Source organism: Danio rerio, chromosome 18, assembly GCF_052040795.2.
Source record: "Danio rerio strain M-AB ecotype USA chromosome 18, GRCz13ab, whole genome shotgun sequence".
In the NCBI taxonomy this organism is placed as follows: domain Eukaryota; kingdom Metazoa; phylum Chordata; class Actinopteri; order Cypriniformes; family Danionidae; genus Danio; species Danio rerio.
The window spans coordinates 7,499,215-7,515,588 of NC_141038.1; the positions used below are offsets into that span (position 1 = coordinate 7,499,215).

General features: G+C 38.6%; 1 protein-coding gene across 5 annotated transcripts in view; it reads left to right on the plus strand.

The window, feature by feature from the left end:
• Positions 1-16,374, plus strand: part of ptprq (protein tyrosine phosphatase receptor type Q) — a 134,028-nt gene that overhangs the window by 43,486 nt on the left and 74,168 nt on the right. For all 5 annotated transcript variants that reach the window (XM_087292747.1, XM_087292746.1, XM_087292748.1 and 2 more), the window contains 6 exons: positions 2,701-2,927; positions 7,955-8,024; positions 10,220-10,419; positions 12,429-12,669; positions 14,054-14,182; positions 14,365-14,511. In XM_087292747.1, the coding sequence (XP_087148873.1) occupies positions 2,701-2,927; positions 7,955-8,024; positions 10,220-10,419; positions 12,429-12,669; positions 14,054-14,182; positions 14,365-14,511 (1,014 nt within the window). The remainder of the gene's footprint in view (positions 1-2,700; positions 2,928-7,954; positions 8,025-10,219; positions 10,420-12,428; positions 12,670-14,053; positions 14,183-14,364; positions 14,512-16,374) is intronic.

The window sequence follows — 16,374 nt, forward strand, 5'->3', positions numbered from 1 at the left end:
ATTGAGCACAGCTGGATTCTCATCTGTAATAAGTAATAATCAAATCAGGGTGATCCAAGCTTACAATAAATAGACAAATTTTATCCTTCTGCTTTATCTTCGTTTTGGAAGAATCACCTCTTCCACCCCATCTCCTCCTTTTCCTCCCTTTTGATACCTAACTGATCTTGAACCCCCTTATATGCTTATTGACTGGGCAGGAGCCTTGGGCTCAATTATCTTCGAGCTCAGGGTTCTCTCCCAGGACAGCATGACAAACCTGCTATTAATCCCAAGCATATCTAAGTGTGAACTCTTGAATGATTTATATACACAAAATTGTTACAGTCAGTAATAGCATGTAAGTATGGTTTAGTCCTGCACCCCGCCGTCCAAGCACCATAGTTGCTTTAAGACAAATTGCGTGAGAGAGTGCGACCAGCGATCCTTGCATGCATGAAATGTTGCACATTATGACAAGTTTTGCTTGCTACACAACTGAAAATGTGCTAGATATAAAACAGTTTTTTTTTTTTGTTGGGAATTGTAGTATTATAAAGTAATATAAAGTTTTCTAACTGGCGAATGACTTGATCTAGCGGGCTGTCTACTGTTCATTTTCAGGAGGCGTGGCTTTGGACGGCAGGGGAGGGACTATGTTTTTAAAGCTGTTATGCTAACAGATAGCATTTTGGAAGATCACCTACTGCACATTTAGTTATTTGCTTAGCTGTCTGTGAATGCTAAAAAGGCTGTTTAACACTTAAACTATATTGTATTTATAAGTGTTCAGTGTGTTGTTTATATAAATATAGAAGAATATAGCGAAAAGAATATATATTTGTGTTTTACAGAAATAATTTAACTAGCCAAACACAATCAAGCTTTCAACAGTCAAATGAAATAAATGGCTCGAATTAATTAATTACTTTGCTTTTCATCTACGTGCATGAATATAAATAAACAAATAATTATGTGAAAAAACCACGTAGTTATAATTGTGGTTGACCAATTATATTCAGGTATTCAATGAAGCTGCATTGCCACAATATCATATAAAATGATTAATAAATTGCTCAAAATGATTGATTGAGTTTTTATCTTATTGCATGTAAATTAGAACTGAATAATGTGTAAAAACTGCATAGAAATAAATGTAATTAACCAATTAGATTCAAGCATTTAAAAATGTTAAATACGTAATTTAAGTAAATTACATAATGTATTGAATGCATCAGAAGTGGCTCAGATTGTGCTTCTATTTTGTTTATCAATGAACACAATCATTGACCATTTCCCATGAAGGCTGGGTTTAGGGGTCGGGTGATATTATTAGTGGATTTTAGAGTATAAAATACATTACGCAAATGGAGAGTCCTCAAAAACTACAAAACAGCATGAGTTAGTGTTTGTTCTTGATTACATGGTTTATGATGACTTTATTAGATTGTATAATAATTGGGTCACACTTTACAATAAGGTTCATTAGTTAATGTTAAGTAATGCATTTACTAACATGAACAAACATTGAACGATACATTTACTACAGTATTTATTCATGTTAATAAACATTACTTAATGAAAATACAGTTGTTCATTGTTAGTACATGTTAACTCATGGTGCATTAACTAATGTTAACAAGCATGGACTTGCATGTTAATAATGCATTAGTAAATTTTTGATTATGATTAATAAATGCTGCACAAGTGTTGTTCATGATTAGTTCATGTTAGTAAATGCATTAACTAATGAACCAAATTGTAAGGTGTTACCAATAATTGTACATGGCTTTAAATTGTATAATGACAAGGCTATGATCTGGTTGTACTCTTACGAGGACAGGTCTTAATTTATTCAAACTTAATGAGATCTTTAGACATTTAAAATTGCTTTGAGTAGATTAAGGCCATATAATAAGTATTTTTTACAGTATAAAATACATTGTGCCTATGGAGAGTATATTAAACCATATATAGAAATATATGTTTGTGTTTAAAGGTGCAGTATTGGATTGATCTAGTGGTTGAACGAGGTATTGCAGTCCAAATTCAAATTATTTTAGAGGATTTTTTTTCACCTGGTCCCTCTGATGACGACTTGAAGCACACATGGGTTGCCAGATTGACAACAGAGCCAAGAGCAAATGGCTTGACGATCGAGCCTTGCACTGTACGTTTCTCATCTAATGTTTACATTTGTAATATTTGCATTATTTGCTAATTAAAAACACCTCATGTTTATTTTTATAATTCAAAACCAGCATCTCATTGCAGAGGCTGCTGAATACTAACACCTGTTTTCCATCAAGGCAACCCGGGTGCTGAAATATAATTGGGTTAACTGGTTGCAGGCGGAGTTACATAATCAAAACAAAGATAGACATTGTGACATTTTTAAAGCAGAACAACAGTATTTAGCATTGTTTTTCACATGAGTATGTTCACTTACATGTTTCTGAAATATCTGCAAGCATATTATGGTATTTTTATGCTTTAGAAGAGTCAAAAACTTTCCTACAGCACTTTTACCCACACCTAAACTCTCCAGGTAGTTGCAGATGAAGATTTAAAAAAAAGTCATAAAAATAATATAATATACTGAATGCATCACAAACTGCTTAGATAATTTCATTATTTTCGTGTTTGTGTGTGTGTGTGTGTGTGTGTGTGTGTGTGTGTGTGTGTGTGTGTGTGTGTGTGTGTGTGTGTGTGTGTGTGCAGTACCAGCGGCCCCCTCTAAACCTGAAGGTGAACGGGTCGGTTCCACCGGCATCCTGCTGTCCTGGCGGATGCCGATGCCTCTCGACCCCTCCATTCACTCATTCGTCATCAGATATAAGGAGATGTGTCCATATCCAGACCCCAGCTTCACGGAGATCACCAAGAGCCTGGACATCCCAGAAACCCTGCTGAACACACTCACCCCTGGAGCCACATACAACATCAAGGTGCAGAAATGATACAGCACACACATCACATCCAGTTGTTTAACAGCAGAAAAAATTGAAGTCTAGATGGTATACAATTGCAAATACGTACAACATTATAGCATCATTTTTGTGACGCTGTACTACAATAACAAATATTTTTACATTGCTGTGAGTGTTGGGTTTAGGGTTGTGGTAGACATGAATAAAATACAATTTAATGGAAAATTTCATAAATAATATAGATAATTATTATTATAATTGCTGTTGTTACATTGCTTTGAGGGTTGCAGTAGAAAATAATAAAATAAAATTAATTCAAATCAAATCAAATCAGGCCTTTATTTGTCACATGTCGCATAGCATTTAGAAGGTAAGTCAAATACATCTGGACAATTAGGCCAAAAGAACGCCCTCTCAGCTTGCCCTTGATTAGGGCAAAGTGAGAACAGGGAGAAAAACAGCCCAATCTTAGCATAAACACACCGGCAAGACACAACATTGAAACAGGGGATGGGAACAGGGGATGTGGAAAACAATCCGATGAGTGGCAGCCAACTGGTCCAGTAGCCATGGAGGCGCAAGTCACAGTCCCGCCCATGCCCATCATGGGTGAAACCACACAAAGGCGTTTAGATGAGGGGATCGGTGGTGAATGTTTATCTGTAGATATTGATAATTTAGTAAATTATCAGTTAATTTTGCTAATTGATCATTTAGTAAATAATATAAATAAAGCTCCCACTTTATATTAAGTGGCCTTAACTAATACATACTTACATAGAAGTTAATAGTTTGTTACAATTGACTTATTGTGTAAATACATGCATTTACTGTGTACTTATGCTTGATTAAATACATGTATGTAATTACATCTGTAAGTAACTTTTGTAATTAAATTTGTAAATACACTGTTGACCATCCCTTACACCTTAACCTACCCTTAAACCTACCCACACCACCAAACCTGTCCATAACCCAACCTCTATCCATATAACTCAAAAGCACCACAAGTGTTCTCAAATATATTATAAACACAGTAAGTACATTGTTTGTATTTTTTTGATGTAAGTACATAGTAGTTAAGGACACTTAATAAAAAGTGGGACCGATTTGCTTAACAGGATACAGTATATTAGTGTAAGACTCCATTACGGGGATGCACCAAAATCCAAAGTTCTGGACACACTTGGATGTTAAATAAAAATACTTTGTAATAATTATTTTATACTTTCAATAAATAAAATAAGATAATTTATTAAGACTTTATAAAACTAAATCAAGAGCCAAAACGTTACAGATTTTATACAAAAAGCAATAATATAACCACATTTTATTGAGTAGTCGAAAGGCATGACATTGGCATTGGCATGACAGCATAGTAGCACTATTGCAAACAGCAGAAACAAGTATACTACATATAGAAATGTACTGTCTGCATGTTGTTTGACCATACTTCATAAATTCAGTGCATCCATAGTATATTTAAATACACTATTAATTTTGCTTATAAAAAAAAAAACCTTCAACAGTTGTAATTCATTGCTAATTTGTCTTTTGTAAATCCATGTCTTTGGACAGTAGCTACAAAGGGTTTTTCACTAACAAATTAAGTTCATTCATTCATTCATTCATTCATTCATTCATTTTCTTGTCGGCTTAGTCCCTTTATTAATCCGGGGTCGCCACAGCAAAATGAACTCATCCAGCACGTTTTTACGCAGCGGATGCTCTTCCAGCTGCAACCCATCTCTGGGAAACATCCACACATGCATTCACACACACACACTCATACACTACGGACCATTTAGCTTACCCAATTCACCTATACTGCATGTCTTTGGACTGTGGGGGAAACCGGAGCACCCGGTGGAAACCCTCGCGAATGCAGGGAGAACATGCGAACTCCACACAGAAACGCCAACTGAGCCGAGGATCGAACCAGCGACCTTCTTCCTTCGAGGCGACAGCACTACTTACTGCGCTACTGCGTCGCTACACATTATGTTGTCAAAGTCTAATATAACCACAGCAGATTTTTAAACATTAGGAACAGAACAGATGCATACCACATTTGACTATAATATGCATTGATGAAAATAAATAGGAACTAATTCACAGTTACTACTACAAAGTGGCATCATACCATATAGCAATGCAGTGTGTGCCAGGTTTGAGAGATATTTTACAGCATCATTATAAAATGTGTGGTCAGTTTGATTTCTTTAATGAAAAGAGAAATTCAATAAGAACATTAATATTGTAATATTTAGTCACACAATCTATCAAATCATTCTAAATTTGCAGATTTGATGAGCAATAAAATATTTCAGATTATGACACTACATTGACATTGACATCAGTAATCAAATTATTTGCCCTTATCTGAATAAGACAATAGCCCCTTTCACACATACATTTTCCGGAAAGCTTGTATGTGTGAACAGGTCCTTTTTGAAAATACCGGTAAATTCGTTCTGGCTATTTTCCGGAAAGAGAAGTTGTAAGATTACCGGCAATTTGCCGGAATGCTGCGCTGTGTGAACGCAGAAGGAAGATTGCCGTAATAAGCGCGTGCACGTCTAGAACGTGCTGACGTGAGACGTCTGCTTTAGCCAATCACAACAGTCAGACACATTTACGTAGCGCGGTTTGTGAGAATAAAAGCCTTTGAATATTTTTCCAGACACATTTAGCGGCTAGAAGTTAGTCAGATCACGTTTATATGTTCTTCTTAATGCCAACTGTGTAAATAATCATCGATGAGATGCTTATGGTAAGCCGTTCTTTGTTCACCTTCAAGCTTTGCGTGTGCCTGTGAAACAGCCTGTGAGTGCCTGCACACGCACATATTATGAACATCTCGACATGCGAAAGTGATCCTGCGAAAGTTGTTCACAATATTGATCATCCACAGAGTTTGTAATTTAGTCAAATGTTTACAAACACAAGCGCAGCCGTTTAAAGCTCATTTGTGGTGAATGATGTAAGAATTTACCGGTATTTTAGAATGGATGTGTGAATGCTCTTTTCCGGAAAAATTCTGTAACGTCCTCGCCTGTGTGAACAGCGCTTTTTTTTTAATATACCGGTAAAGTTGTTCCGGAAATTTTCCAGATATTTACCGGTATCACTGTGTGAAAGGGGCTAATAGTATGATTAAGGTGTTTACATGAGCTACTTTTTGAATGTTCTTTTCATGATCCCGTTTTAAAAGTTACAGCACACAGATTGATTATCATCATTGCGTCACCGCACTATCCACGTTTCCTCTAGAATTTCATGTAATTTCAAGTGTTTCATTTCATTTTTAATTTTTCGACTTTAACTGCAGTTCTGCACTTTCGCTTTCATTCAGGAACATTTCATGCATGCTCCCTGTGACAAACTGAGGTATCGGATGCAAGTATGAACTGCTGGAAGAGTGTAGTTTTAATGGAATTTAATACCGCACACCTTATGAGAAAAAACCTCCGCATTTCATGATGCAGGTGTCTGTGGCCCTTTACTGACTTGGTAGGTGCAGAGAATAGTGTCAAACACGTGTGTGTATGGACTACCTTGTCACAACATGGGGTGAAATTTCCTACACAACAGTAATATTTTGATTGCGGTGTTTATATGTCTGTACTGCATATAATGTCTGTACAGCAAGAAGGTCGCTGGTTCGAACCTCGGCTCAGTTGGCGTTTCTGTGTGGAGTTTGCATGTTCTCCCTGTGTTCGCGTGGGTTTTCTCCGGGTGCTCCGGTTTCCCCCACAGTCCAAAGACATGCAGTATAGGTGAATTGGGTAGGCTAAATTCTCCGTAGTGTATGTGTGTGTGTGTGGATGTTTCCCAGAGATGGGTTGCGGCTGGAAGGGCATCCGCTTTGTAAAAAAAACGTGCTGGATAAATTGGCGGTTCATTCTGCTGTGGCGACCCAGGATTAATAAAGGGACTAAGCCGACAAGAAAATGAATGAATGAATGAATAAAATGCAAAATGTGATTAAATGTATTGTTTGCTGATTAAATGTGTTGCTTTATTGCCAAAATGCCTTTAAATACATCACAACAGTTCTGAGACAAAAGGCATAATTAATAGTTATAAACTTGCAATTGCAAGAAAAAAATAATAGTAAGATAAAAAAAATTATCTGATGATCTGAAACATTAAAGTGTGTTAAATAAGCAAAAAAAGAAATCAATAAGGGGCAAACTATTTTCTACACCACTGTTTATTTATTGTGTCTGTGTGTGTTGGTTCAGTGGCAGAAACAGGCCATAGAAGTGTCCAGGAACACACATAACCTTCAATAACTCCCAACATTAAAACATAATGGAAATTTCAAGAGATTTGCAATTCCTTCCCACCTCCAAAGCATTGCAGACTTACTGAATAATAGTGCAATATCCCACAGTTCAACAGTTGAATTACACTATTCCCCAAAGACTTGCTTCTCTTGACCTTCTCCTTATTCCAGTAACCCCTTTAAATGTGTGAATACATTAATAAATAATGTTAGTAATATTACATCTACCGCATGTGTAGCATGCTGAAGCCCCTTTCCTTTTCCTTTTGTCGCCTCTAATGAAGCAGCAGCCAATATGACGAATGCAAAACCAAAAACAGAGTTTGTTAAACTCTATAGAGAAGGCCAGCATTCAGCAGACATTACTGGATTAACTGTCCGTGGGAAAGTTGCCAGTGGCCTCTATTCCATTGATCCCGCTCAATAATTTATCAGCGGTGAATAATTCATCTCCAACAGAGAACTCAGGATCCACGAGGGATCTCTGTTTTCCCTCATTTGTCTCATGAATTCATTGGCAGGGTACACGGTGAACTCTGAATTGACTTTTTGTGCGAGCGTGTGTTTGTACGTGTGACAGTGTTTGATGGCTCTGTTGTGTGGAGTAGATCGTCTTGCATTGAAATCTTCATTCAGTGTGTTTATGTAACCTCCTCTGCTAAGTCACGGTGATAAATCAAGCCGACGTTATTATGCCTTGTGCAGGTTTGTGTATATTGGTTTTTAAAAGCTTTTTTTTTTCTTCTGTCTGTAGGTTGCGGCAGTGAATAAAGCAGGAGTTGGACCATTTAGCCAGTCTCTGTACTACAAAACAGCAGAGGCCCGTAAGCAGCATTCATATGCCTTATTCAAAACTGAGCTTCTTTGGCGTGTAAAGATGTAATATATTGTAATGTGTGTATTTATGTAATGTATTGTAATATATGTAATATATTGTAATGTGCGCATTTATTATGTATGGCCATACACCAAAGCGCTTTACAATCATGAAGGAGGGGGGGGGGTCTCTCCACACCACCACCAGTGTGCAGCATCCACTTGGATGATGCAACGGCAGCCACAGGACAATGGCCCCTGTGTGCTTACCAAACACCAGCTATTGGTGGAGTGGAGAGACAGTGATAGGCCAATTCAGTGGATGGGAATGATTGGGAGGCCATGATCGTAAGGGCCAATTGAGGGACTTTGGCTAGGACACCGGAGTTACACCCCTACTCTTTACGAGAAGTGCCATGGCATTTTTAATGACCATAGAGAGTCAGGACCTCAGTTTAACGTCTTTCAAAAGACAGCGCCTACTTACAGTATAGTGTCTCCTTCACTTTTACTGAGCCATTAGGACTCACACAAACTGCAGGTTGAGCGCCTCCTGCTGGCCTCATTAACATCACTTCCCATCCAGATACTGACCAGGCTCAGCCCTGCTTAGCTTCAGTGAGTAAAGCCTGATTTATACTTCTGCGTCAAGTGACCAGCGTAACCCACGGCGCATGCAACGCACGTGGCTGTGCATTTATACTTCTGCGCGCTGTCTCTGTTGGTCTGCATTAACACTTCCGAAACGCTAGTTGGCAGTGAGGTGTAAATCTTACTCTGTGTCGAGTTTCTTTGCTGCTTTTTTGCGTTTCCTGAACACTTCGGGGATGTACATGTGGCTCAAACTCGCTCATTTTGAGGCAGGAACCGGCGGACGTGCAACATTTAACTATGAGGTAAACACAAAACCAAACTTTCCATCTGGAGCTCCTTAACGGGACTCCACACTTGTAAACAATCGCTCGCACCAATCACGCGGCTCTCCGTCCCGCCCAGACTCCTCAGCGCTACCAAGCCGACCAATCACAGAGCTTGCGCTACTCGTTGTTGCGACGTGTAGTTACATTTTTTGAGAGGTGCAAGTCAGTGACGCCGATGGCCACGGCGAAGGGCTATGCGTCAGCGCCGTAGCATACGCCGGCGTTTGACGCAGAAGTATAAATCAGCCTTAACAGTCTTGGGCTGCAGGGTGATATGGCTGTGGCAGCCATGACTTTAAAGACTTAGTCCTCATTCACTTTTCATGCGTACATTTGAACTCACAAAACTCTTCTGCCTAATTCACAACCAGGTGTAAAGTAAATAATTACAAATACTCAAATGACTATAATCGAGTAGTTTTTCTCAGGAATTGTAATTTGCTAAGTATTTTTAAAAATGTGTCCTTTTACTTTCCCTTGAGTACATTTTATTGCACTACTTTCCTTCAACCTGCAGTCACTACTTTATTTTTCTTGTCTATGGGGATTTAAAAAATCAGTCCTGCAAATCCAGTTATCAAATCGCACATAAGGTGAATCGTCACATAATGAACTACCTCAAGTCATGGGTGCTTTATTATTGCAGCAAACTGTTTAGAAGCATTAAAAGTGTCCAAGAAGATGTTCAAAATCTTTACACGCAATGACACAGACTGTTTAGATGCAGGTCACTGATGAGAAGATGACAGATGTTTTCTGTATGATGACCGAAATGGCCTCAAACACCCAGCAGGCAAAGGACGTTATCATGATGTCAGATTGACGTTTGAACCCAAATGTCATGGATGTTGCTTTTTATTTGGAAATGAAAATCGGGTTGAGAACTCAAAGTCAGGCCAACATCAGTCTCCAAGGTCTAACCTAAAATCAACCAAATATCAACTTGTAATGATGTTACAGCTTGACGTTGTGTTGATGTTCCTACTATGAAATCTATCAGGGGTTGGATTTTGGTTGCCATACCTGATAAACAAAAGTCAGTATTTGATGTCAATATGATGTTGGCTTAAGATGTTTGCTCGACGTTGGATTTTAGCCACTTTCTAACAACATAAAATAAACCATATATCAACTTCATTTAACGTCATTATTGGACATCAAAATATCATTGTCCTTAGATGCTGGCTAGATGTTGAATATTGGTTACCTGACATCACAACATAAATCAAACCTAATATTAACATCACATGTTTTGACCCATGTGTTTATATTGATTCTCACAGCTCCTGGTCTGGTGTCGAATCTCACAGCGTTTGCTGAGGATCACACATCAGTCATTGTGACCTGGTTTCTCCCTGTACGTATTAATGGCCTCATCACTAAGTTTGCAGTGAAAGTCAAGCATGCTCGAACAGGCCAGATCGTCCGCACGAAGGAACTGAACGCTGAGGATATCATGAACGGAGCCTTGCCTCACTGCAACGTACGTCTTTATTTGTTTATGTCACACTGGACCACAAAAACAAGCCTCAAAAATGTCAGTTTTTATATTGATGTATAATTATAATTGCTCAGTCATGTACTTTGTCAAGACGGGACAATTTTTGGCCCAGATACGACTATTTGAAAATGTTAAATCTGAGAAAATACTGAGGAAATTGTGTTTATTAGGTCGAAATTAACTTCTCAGCGATGCACATTGGCAATCAAAAATTGGGTTTTGATGTATTTATTATATGGTTGGAAATGTACAACCCCAAATCTTACAAAGTTTGCACAGTATGGAAAACGTGAATAAAAAAGAATGTAGTGGTTTCCAAATTTACTTTGACTTGTAGTTTATTGCAGACAATATGAACACAAAATATTTTGTTTTGTCTGGTCAACTTCATTTCATTTGTAAATATTCATCCTTTCCTGACATTCAGACCTGCAACACATTTTAAAAAAGTTGGGACAGAAGAATTTTAGAGCTAGTAATCGGGTAAATTAATTAAATAATGATGTGATTTGAAACAGTTGATTTCAACAGCTTATTGTAGTTATGATTTGGTACAAAAACAGCATCCAAGAAAGGAATAGTCCTTTAGGAGCAAAGATGGGCCGAGGATTGCCAATTTGTCAACAATTACGTGAGAAAATTATTGAAATGTTTAAAAACAAAGTTCCTTATAGAAACATAGGAAGACATTTGAATATTTCAGCTTTAACAGTGCATAACATACAGTAGTTAAAGATTCAAGGAATCTGGAGGAGCTTCAGTGTACAAGGATGCAATTCTAAGCTGGACAACCGTGATCTCTGATCCCTCAGGCATCACTGCATCAAGACTCCTCACTCATCTATAAGCGATATCACCACATGGGCTCAGAACTGCTTTTGCAAAATTTGTCAAGTATCACGATATGTAGTTACATCCACAAATGCCAGTTAAAAACTGTATTATGCCAAAAAGAAGCCCTATGTTAACAGTGTCCAGAGGCGCAGTCGACTTCTTTGGGCTCGATGGGCATCCATCATGGACCATCACCCTGTAGAAACATGTACTGTGGTCAGATGAATCAGAATATAGGTATTTTGGGGGAGAAAATAGACAACATGTGCTCCGGACCAAAGAAGAAAAGGATCATCCAGACTGTTACTAGCAACAAGTCTAAAAGCCAGGGTTTGTCATGGTATGGGGTTGTGTCAGTGCCTTGGCAAAGGTAACTTCAACTTCTGTGATGGCACCATTAATGGTGAAAAGCACATAGAGATATTGGAGCACAATATGCTTCCTTCTTTTCCAGGAACACCCATGCATATTTCAGCAAGACAATGCAAAACCACATTCTGCACACATTACAAAGTCCAGGTTGCGGAGGAAGAGGATACAGGTAATTGACTGGCCTGTCTGCAATCCTGACCTGTCTCCAATAGAGAATCGTGGTGCATTTTGAAGCTCAAGATGCAGCAACGATGACTCCGTACTATTGCCCATCTTGTTTTCAGGAAGAATAAGACAAAATGGCACATGAAACACTTCCTCACTTGTTGTCCCTAAACATCATTTAAGTGTTGTGAAAAGACATGGCAACATTACAAATTGTTAATGCTTTACTGTTGCAACTTTTTTTAAATGTGTTGCAAGAACCAAAATTTAATTATGTGTTCAAAAAAGAAAAATCACGATGAACACATTAAATAATGTCCATTGTCTAAAAAGAAATACAAGTCAAAGTAAATTTAGAAATCACTTCTTTCTTTTTTTATTTGCGTTTTCATATTGTCCCAACTTTTTCTGATTTGGGTTTTGTTATTATTTTTATATTAAGTTATTATTTTTTAACCAATACAATGCATTTTTGCAATTGCCAAAATTATACCTGTGCAACATACGATCTTTTGTGGTCCAGGGTCACATATGTGAAGTCATTCAGAAGAAACCAAAGTGGTGTGTGCATTGATCTATCAATCTTTTGTAATTAATTGTTGTGTTTAATGTGAATTTAGGATGCTGCAGATATTTTATCCCGTGGGACTCCGAGCCCATCCCAGACTTCCCAGTTGACATCTGCTGTGTTGCCCCCGATTACACTGTCAGCAGTTCCACCCGCCTCCATCTGGAGTGTACCAATCAGTGTGAAGATTGATGAGCTCCGCCCCTACACTCCTTATGTGTTTGAGGTCTCCGCCTTCACCAGTGACGGGGAGGGCCAGATCGCCAGCACTATGGTCCGCATGCCAGAGGCTGGTTAGTGTTCATACACTTAATTCTCAAAAAATATATCTACATAGACATCAGTTTTAAAGTTTAGAGTTTGAAAACAAAAAAAATATTTTGTTCAGCTAGTGTGTGGTTAATTTATTTGAAAACTGAAAGCAATTTAGAATGTTTCACTTTTGTGAGCTTGAAATGTCTTTTTTATTTTGGTTAATTGTATGTTTTTAATTATATTTATTTTGAGATTTCCATGCATATATTCTAGATACTTACATGGCATATACAAGTAAATGAATAATTAATATTGATAATAATAAGAAATTGTAATGAAGGATTGTGTGAAATTCAAGACTGAAGTAATACATTTAAATACAAATCTGTTCATTTAAAGGACACCTGTAATGAAAATCATCTTTTTACAGCAGTGGATATTAATGTGCATTCTGTCGCGTTTGCCATGCGAAAACAGTGCAAAGTTAAGCGTGTGTGTGTGTGTGTATGTGTGTGTGTGAGTGAGTGTGTGTGTGTGTGTGTGTGTCTGTCTGTCTGTCTGTCTGAACTTTATAACAACTTTGTGTGTGACTCACCGAAAGGTTTGAATGAACTCCTCAACAAATACATCAAATAATCATTGGGAAAGTTTTTACTGTAGTATTTCTCACGGACGTCACATGAGATCTGCTTCCTTCATGTCTTTCACTGTGCTGTTTATCTGATGCAACCAAGGTGGAGATTGAGGCACACTCTGACAGGCTTGTGGGAATGGTGGGCGAGGAGAACCAGCATTAAAGGCACAGGCCACAAAAACAGCTACTAGTGTGTTCAGAGCAGAAAATTCCAATATGCTGGAAGATATAATAAATAATCTGATGGGTGTTTTGACTTTTCTTAAATCTTGAAAAAGGGGTAAAATAGGTGCTCTTTTAAATTGTAAAACAACAAATCACAATATTAAAAAGACTGTATTTGTATAAATAGGGTCTTGGTCAAGAATAAAAGACATTTTTCAAAACATTTAAAATTTTACACTACAATTTGACATTTAAAATGATACTTTTTTTCAGACCTGCACTTTTTATGTACAATTGATAATCATATAAAATGTTATTTCATTTTGAAATGTTAAATATTACTGTGGTTGACTGATTAGCAAAGCCCTGTAGTTGCATGTGAAACACCATGACAAAAATGTTTACAATTGTTATTTCACAATTATAGCATTAGATGATATAATAATAGCATGAAATGATTTTGTTTTAAATATGCCTGACAAGAGATATAAAACTGTTGTTACACTGAATGACATTTAAGTGAGTGTCTTCTGATGATTCGTTATCGTTAATTATTGTTTTTGCATTATTTTTTTATTTATGTTTACACCTTAAATGCTGCCTAAAAATAATTTGTGTTGCAGCCCCTGAAGACCCACCGCAAAATGTAGTTTTAAGAAACATTACTTCTAAATCCGTGTCTCTAACTTGGGAGCCTCCAAAGATCATCACAGGACGCTTCAGTTATGTTATCCAGCTTCACAGCTCTGAAGGTAACCTTTACTAGCATCAGTTCAGTCCATTGACAGTAACAATTATTTTATCAGAGAGACACCACGTCACTAAATACTGTACCTAAACCATAGTGGAGTTTATAAAGCTGTGTGACATTAAATGTAGCACATTCAAAGCACATCCTCTGATTTTTTTTTTTGAATGCATCTGCGTGTTTCAGGGTTGATTAGTGAGAACAGCACAATCGATCAGATGTTTATTTACACTGGACTGACTCCATACACAACATACTACATCCATGTGATGGCCAAATCAGCAGGTGCCGCAGGACCAGCAGCAGTGATCAACATTACAACACTAGCAGAAGGTAAAAAATATATACAGTGTGCAAAGTTTTGATTCTCAAAAAACATTCAATGGGATCCGGTACAATGAGAAGTGCATGTCTGGAGTTTATTTTTTGTCACATTAGTCAGTACCAAAAGGCAGAAGTTTATGTATTTTAATAAAATGAAGATGTTTGCTTTGTATTCCTTGTGTTGTTGGGACGAAATGGCCTCCCAAAAGTATAGCAATATATAAACATTGTGATCTTGTGGGGACATTTTTGGTCTCTATGAGTAAAATAGCTCATAAACCAAACAGAATTTCAAGAGTTCACACTTAGCTGATGATTGATTATAAGCAAGTTTGGCATGCTGTCCCGGGAGAGAGCCCTGAGCTCGAAGGTTCTTGAGCCCTGGGCTCCCTCCCGTTTGGAGGAAGAGAGGGGAGCCTCGAGCTCAGGTAGATCTCGACAACTCCCCTTTTTATAATAGCTAAAGATTAAGATTGAAGGCTATTAAAAGATATGCTGCATTATTAGATTACCTGTATTGAAATTTAGATTTAACGATTAACTTGTTGTACATGTTTTTGGAATGTGGGAGGAAACCGGAGAACCCGGGGAAAACCCACGCAAGCACGGGAAGAACATGCAAACTACACACAGAAACGACCACCGGCCTGTTAAGGAACTAGAACCGGTGACGTTCTTGCTGTGAGGCGACAGTGCTAGTCACTGAGCCACCGTGCTGCCCTATGGAGGGAAAGGTGAAAAGGTAGGGGTGGAAGGGGGGATTCTTCAAATCGAAGATGACTGTAGTGAGAAAACCCTGGCTCTTTATAGTGGTTAGGAATGGCCTGATTGGTGGATCAAGCATGCTAATGCAGGACCAGCCGTGTTCAATCATAATCACGTGCTCCTCTCGAAATTAGTTTATGAATAAACTTCACTTCAAGAGTTCACACTTAGCTGATGATTGATTATAAGCAAGTTTGGCATGCTGTCCCGGGAGAGAGCCCTGAGCTCGAAGGTTCTTGAGCCCTGGGCTCCCTCCCGTTTGGAGGAAGAGAGGGGAGCCTCGAGCTCAGGTAGATCTCGACAACTCCCCAAAATGCTCCGCTCGGGACAGCAGCCGCGTATTTGAAGAACCCCCCAAAAGGCACAGGAGATTAATGCCATATCCGGCTGCTGAAAAGTGATACAGAAATAGCTTGGAGGAGCAACAGAGACTGGTGTGGGTGTAAAAATTAACTGAAAGTGCTTATGTATGACTATGTGTGCTCCCGGGTTCTGTTAATTGTAAGGACCAGCGGGAGAGTAAGTGGGGTAAGTGTAAAGGTTTAAAACATATGTGGTGAGTTTCGTAAAGGTTTAGTATAGTAGTGATGGAAAATAAAGCTGTAAGGTTCTGCGGAGCTGTAGCTGCAGATGAGAAGCGGTTAACTGATTAACCGCTTTGGCAGTCCAATGGAGAGTGTGTCAGTAGTGGTATGGATAAATGGTAGTGTGCGTGAGCTCCGGTGGAGCGACACTGCTGCAGCAGTGGTGCAGGGGGGATGAAGCTCGGCTGAGCGTCTCTGCGACTGCAGAGGTGCGATGGTAGTCAGTACTAAGGGGAAGAATACGCTTCTGCAGCAGCGTTTTAACTGCTTTAGCAGTGCTGGGAGTGACAGAAGTGGTATAAGTGTAATGGAAGTGTGCATGAGCTCCAGCAGAGCGTCACTGCTGCAGCAGTGGTGCAGGGGATGTAAATGATGCTCGGCTGAGCGTCTCTGCTGCTGCAGAGGTGCAATGGAAGTCAGTATTTGTAAGGGAAATACGCCTCCGCAGGGACGTTTAACTGCTTTAGCAGTGCTGGAGAGTGTATCAGTATTGGGTTGCTAAATGAAAGTGTATATGCGCTCG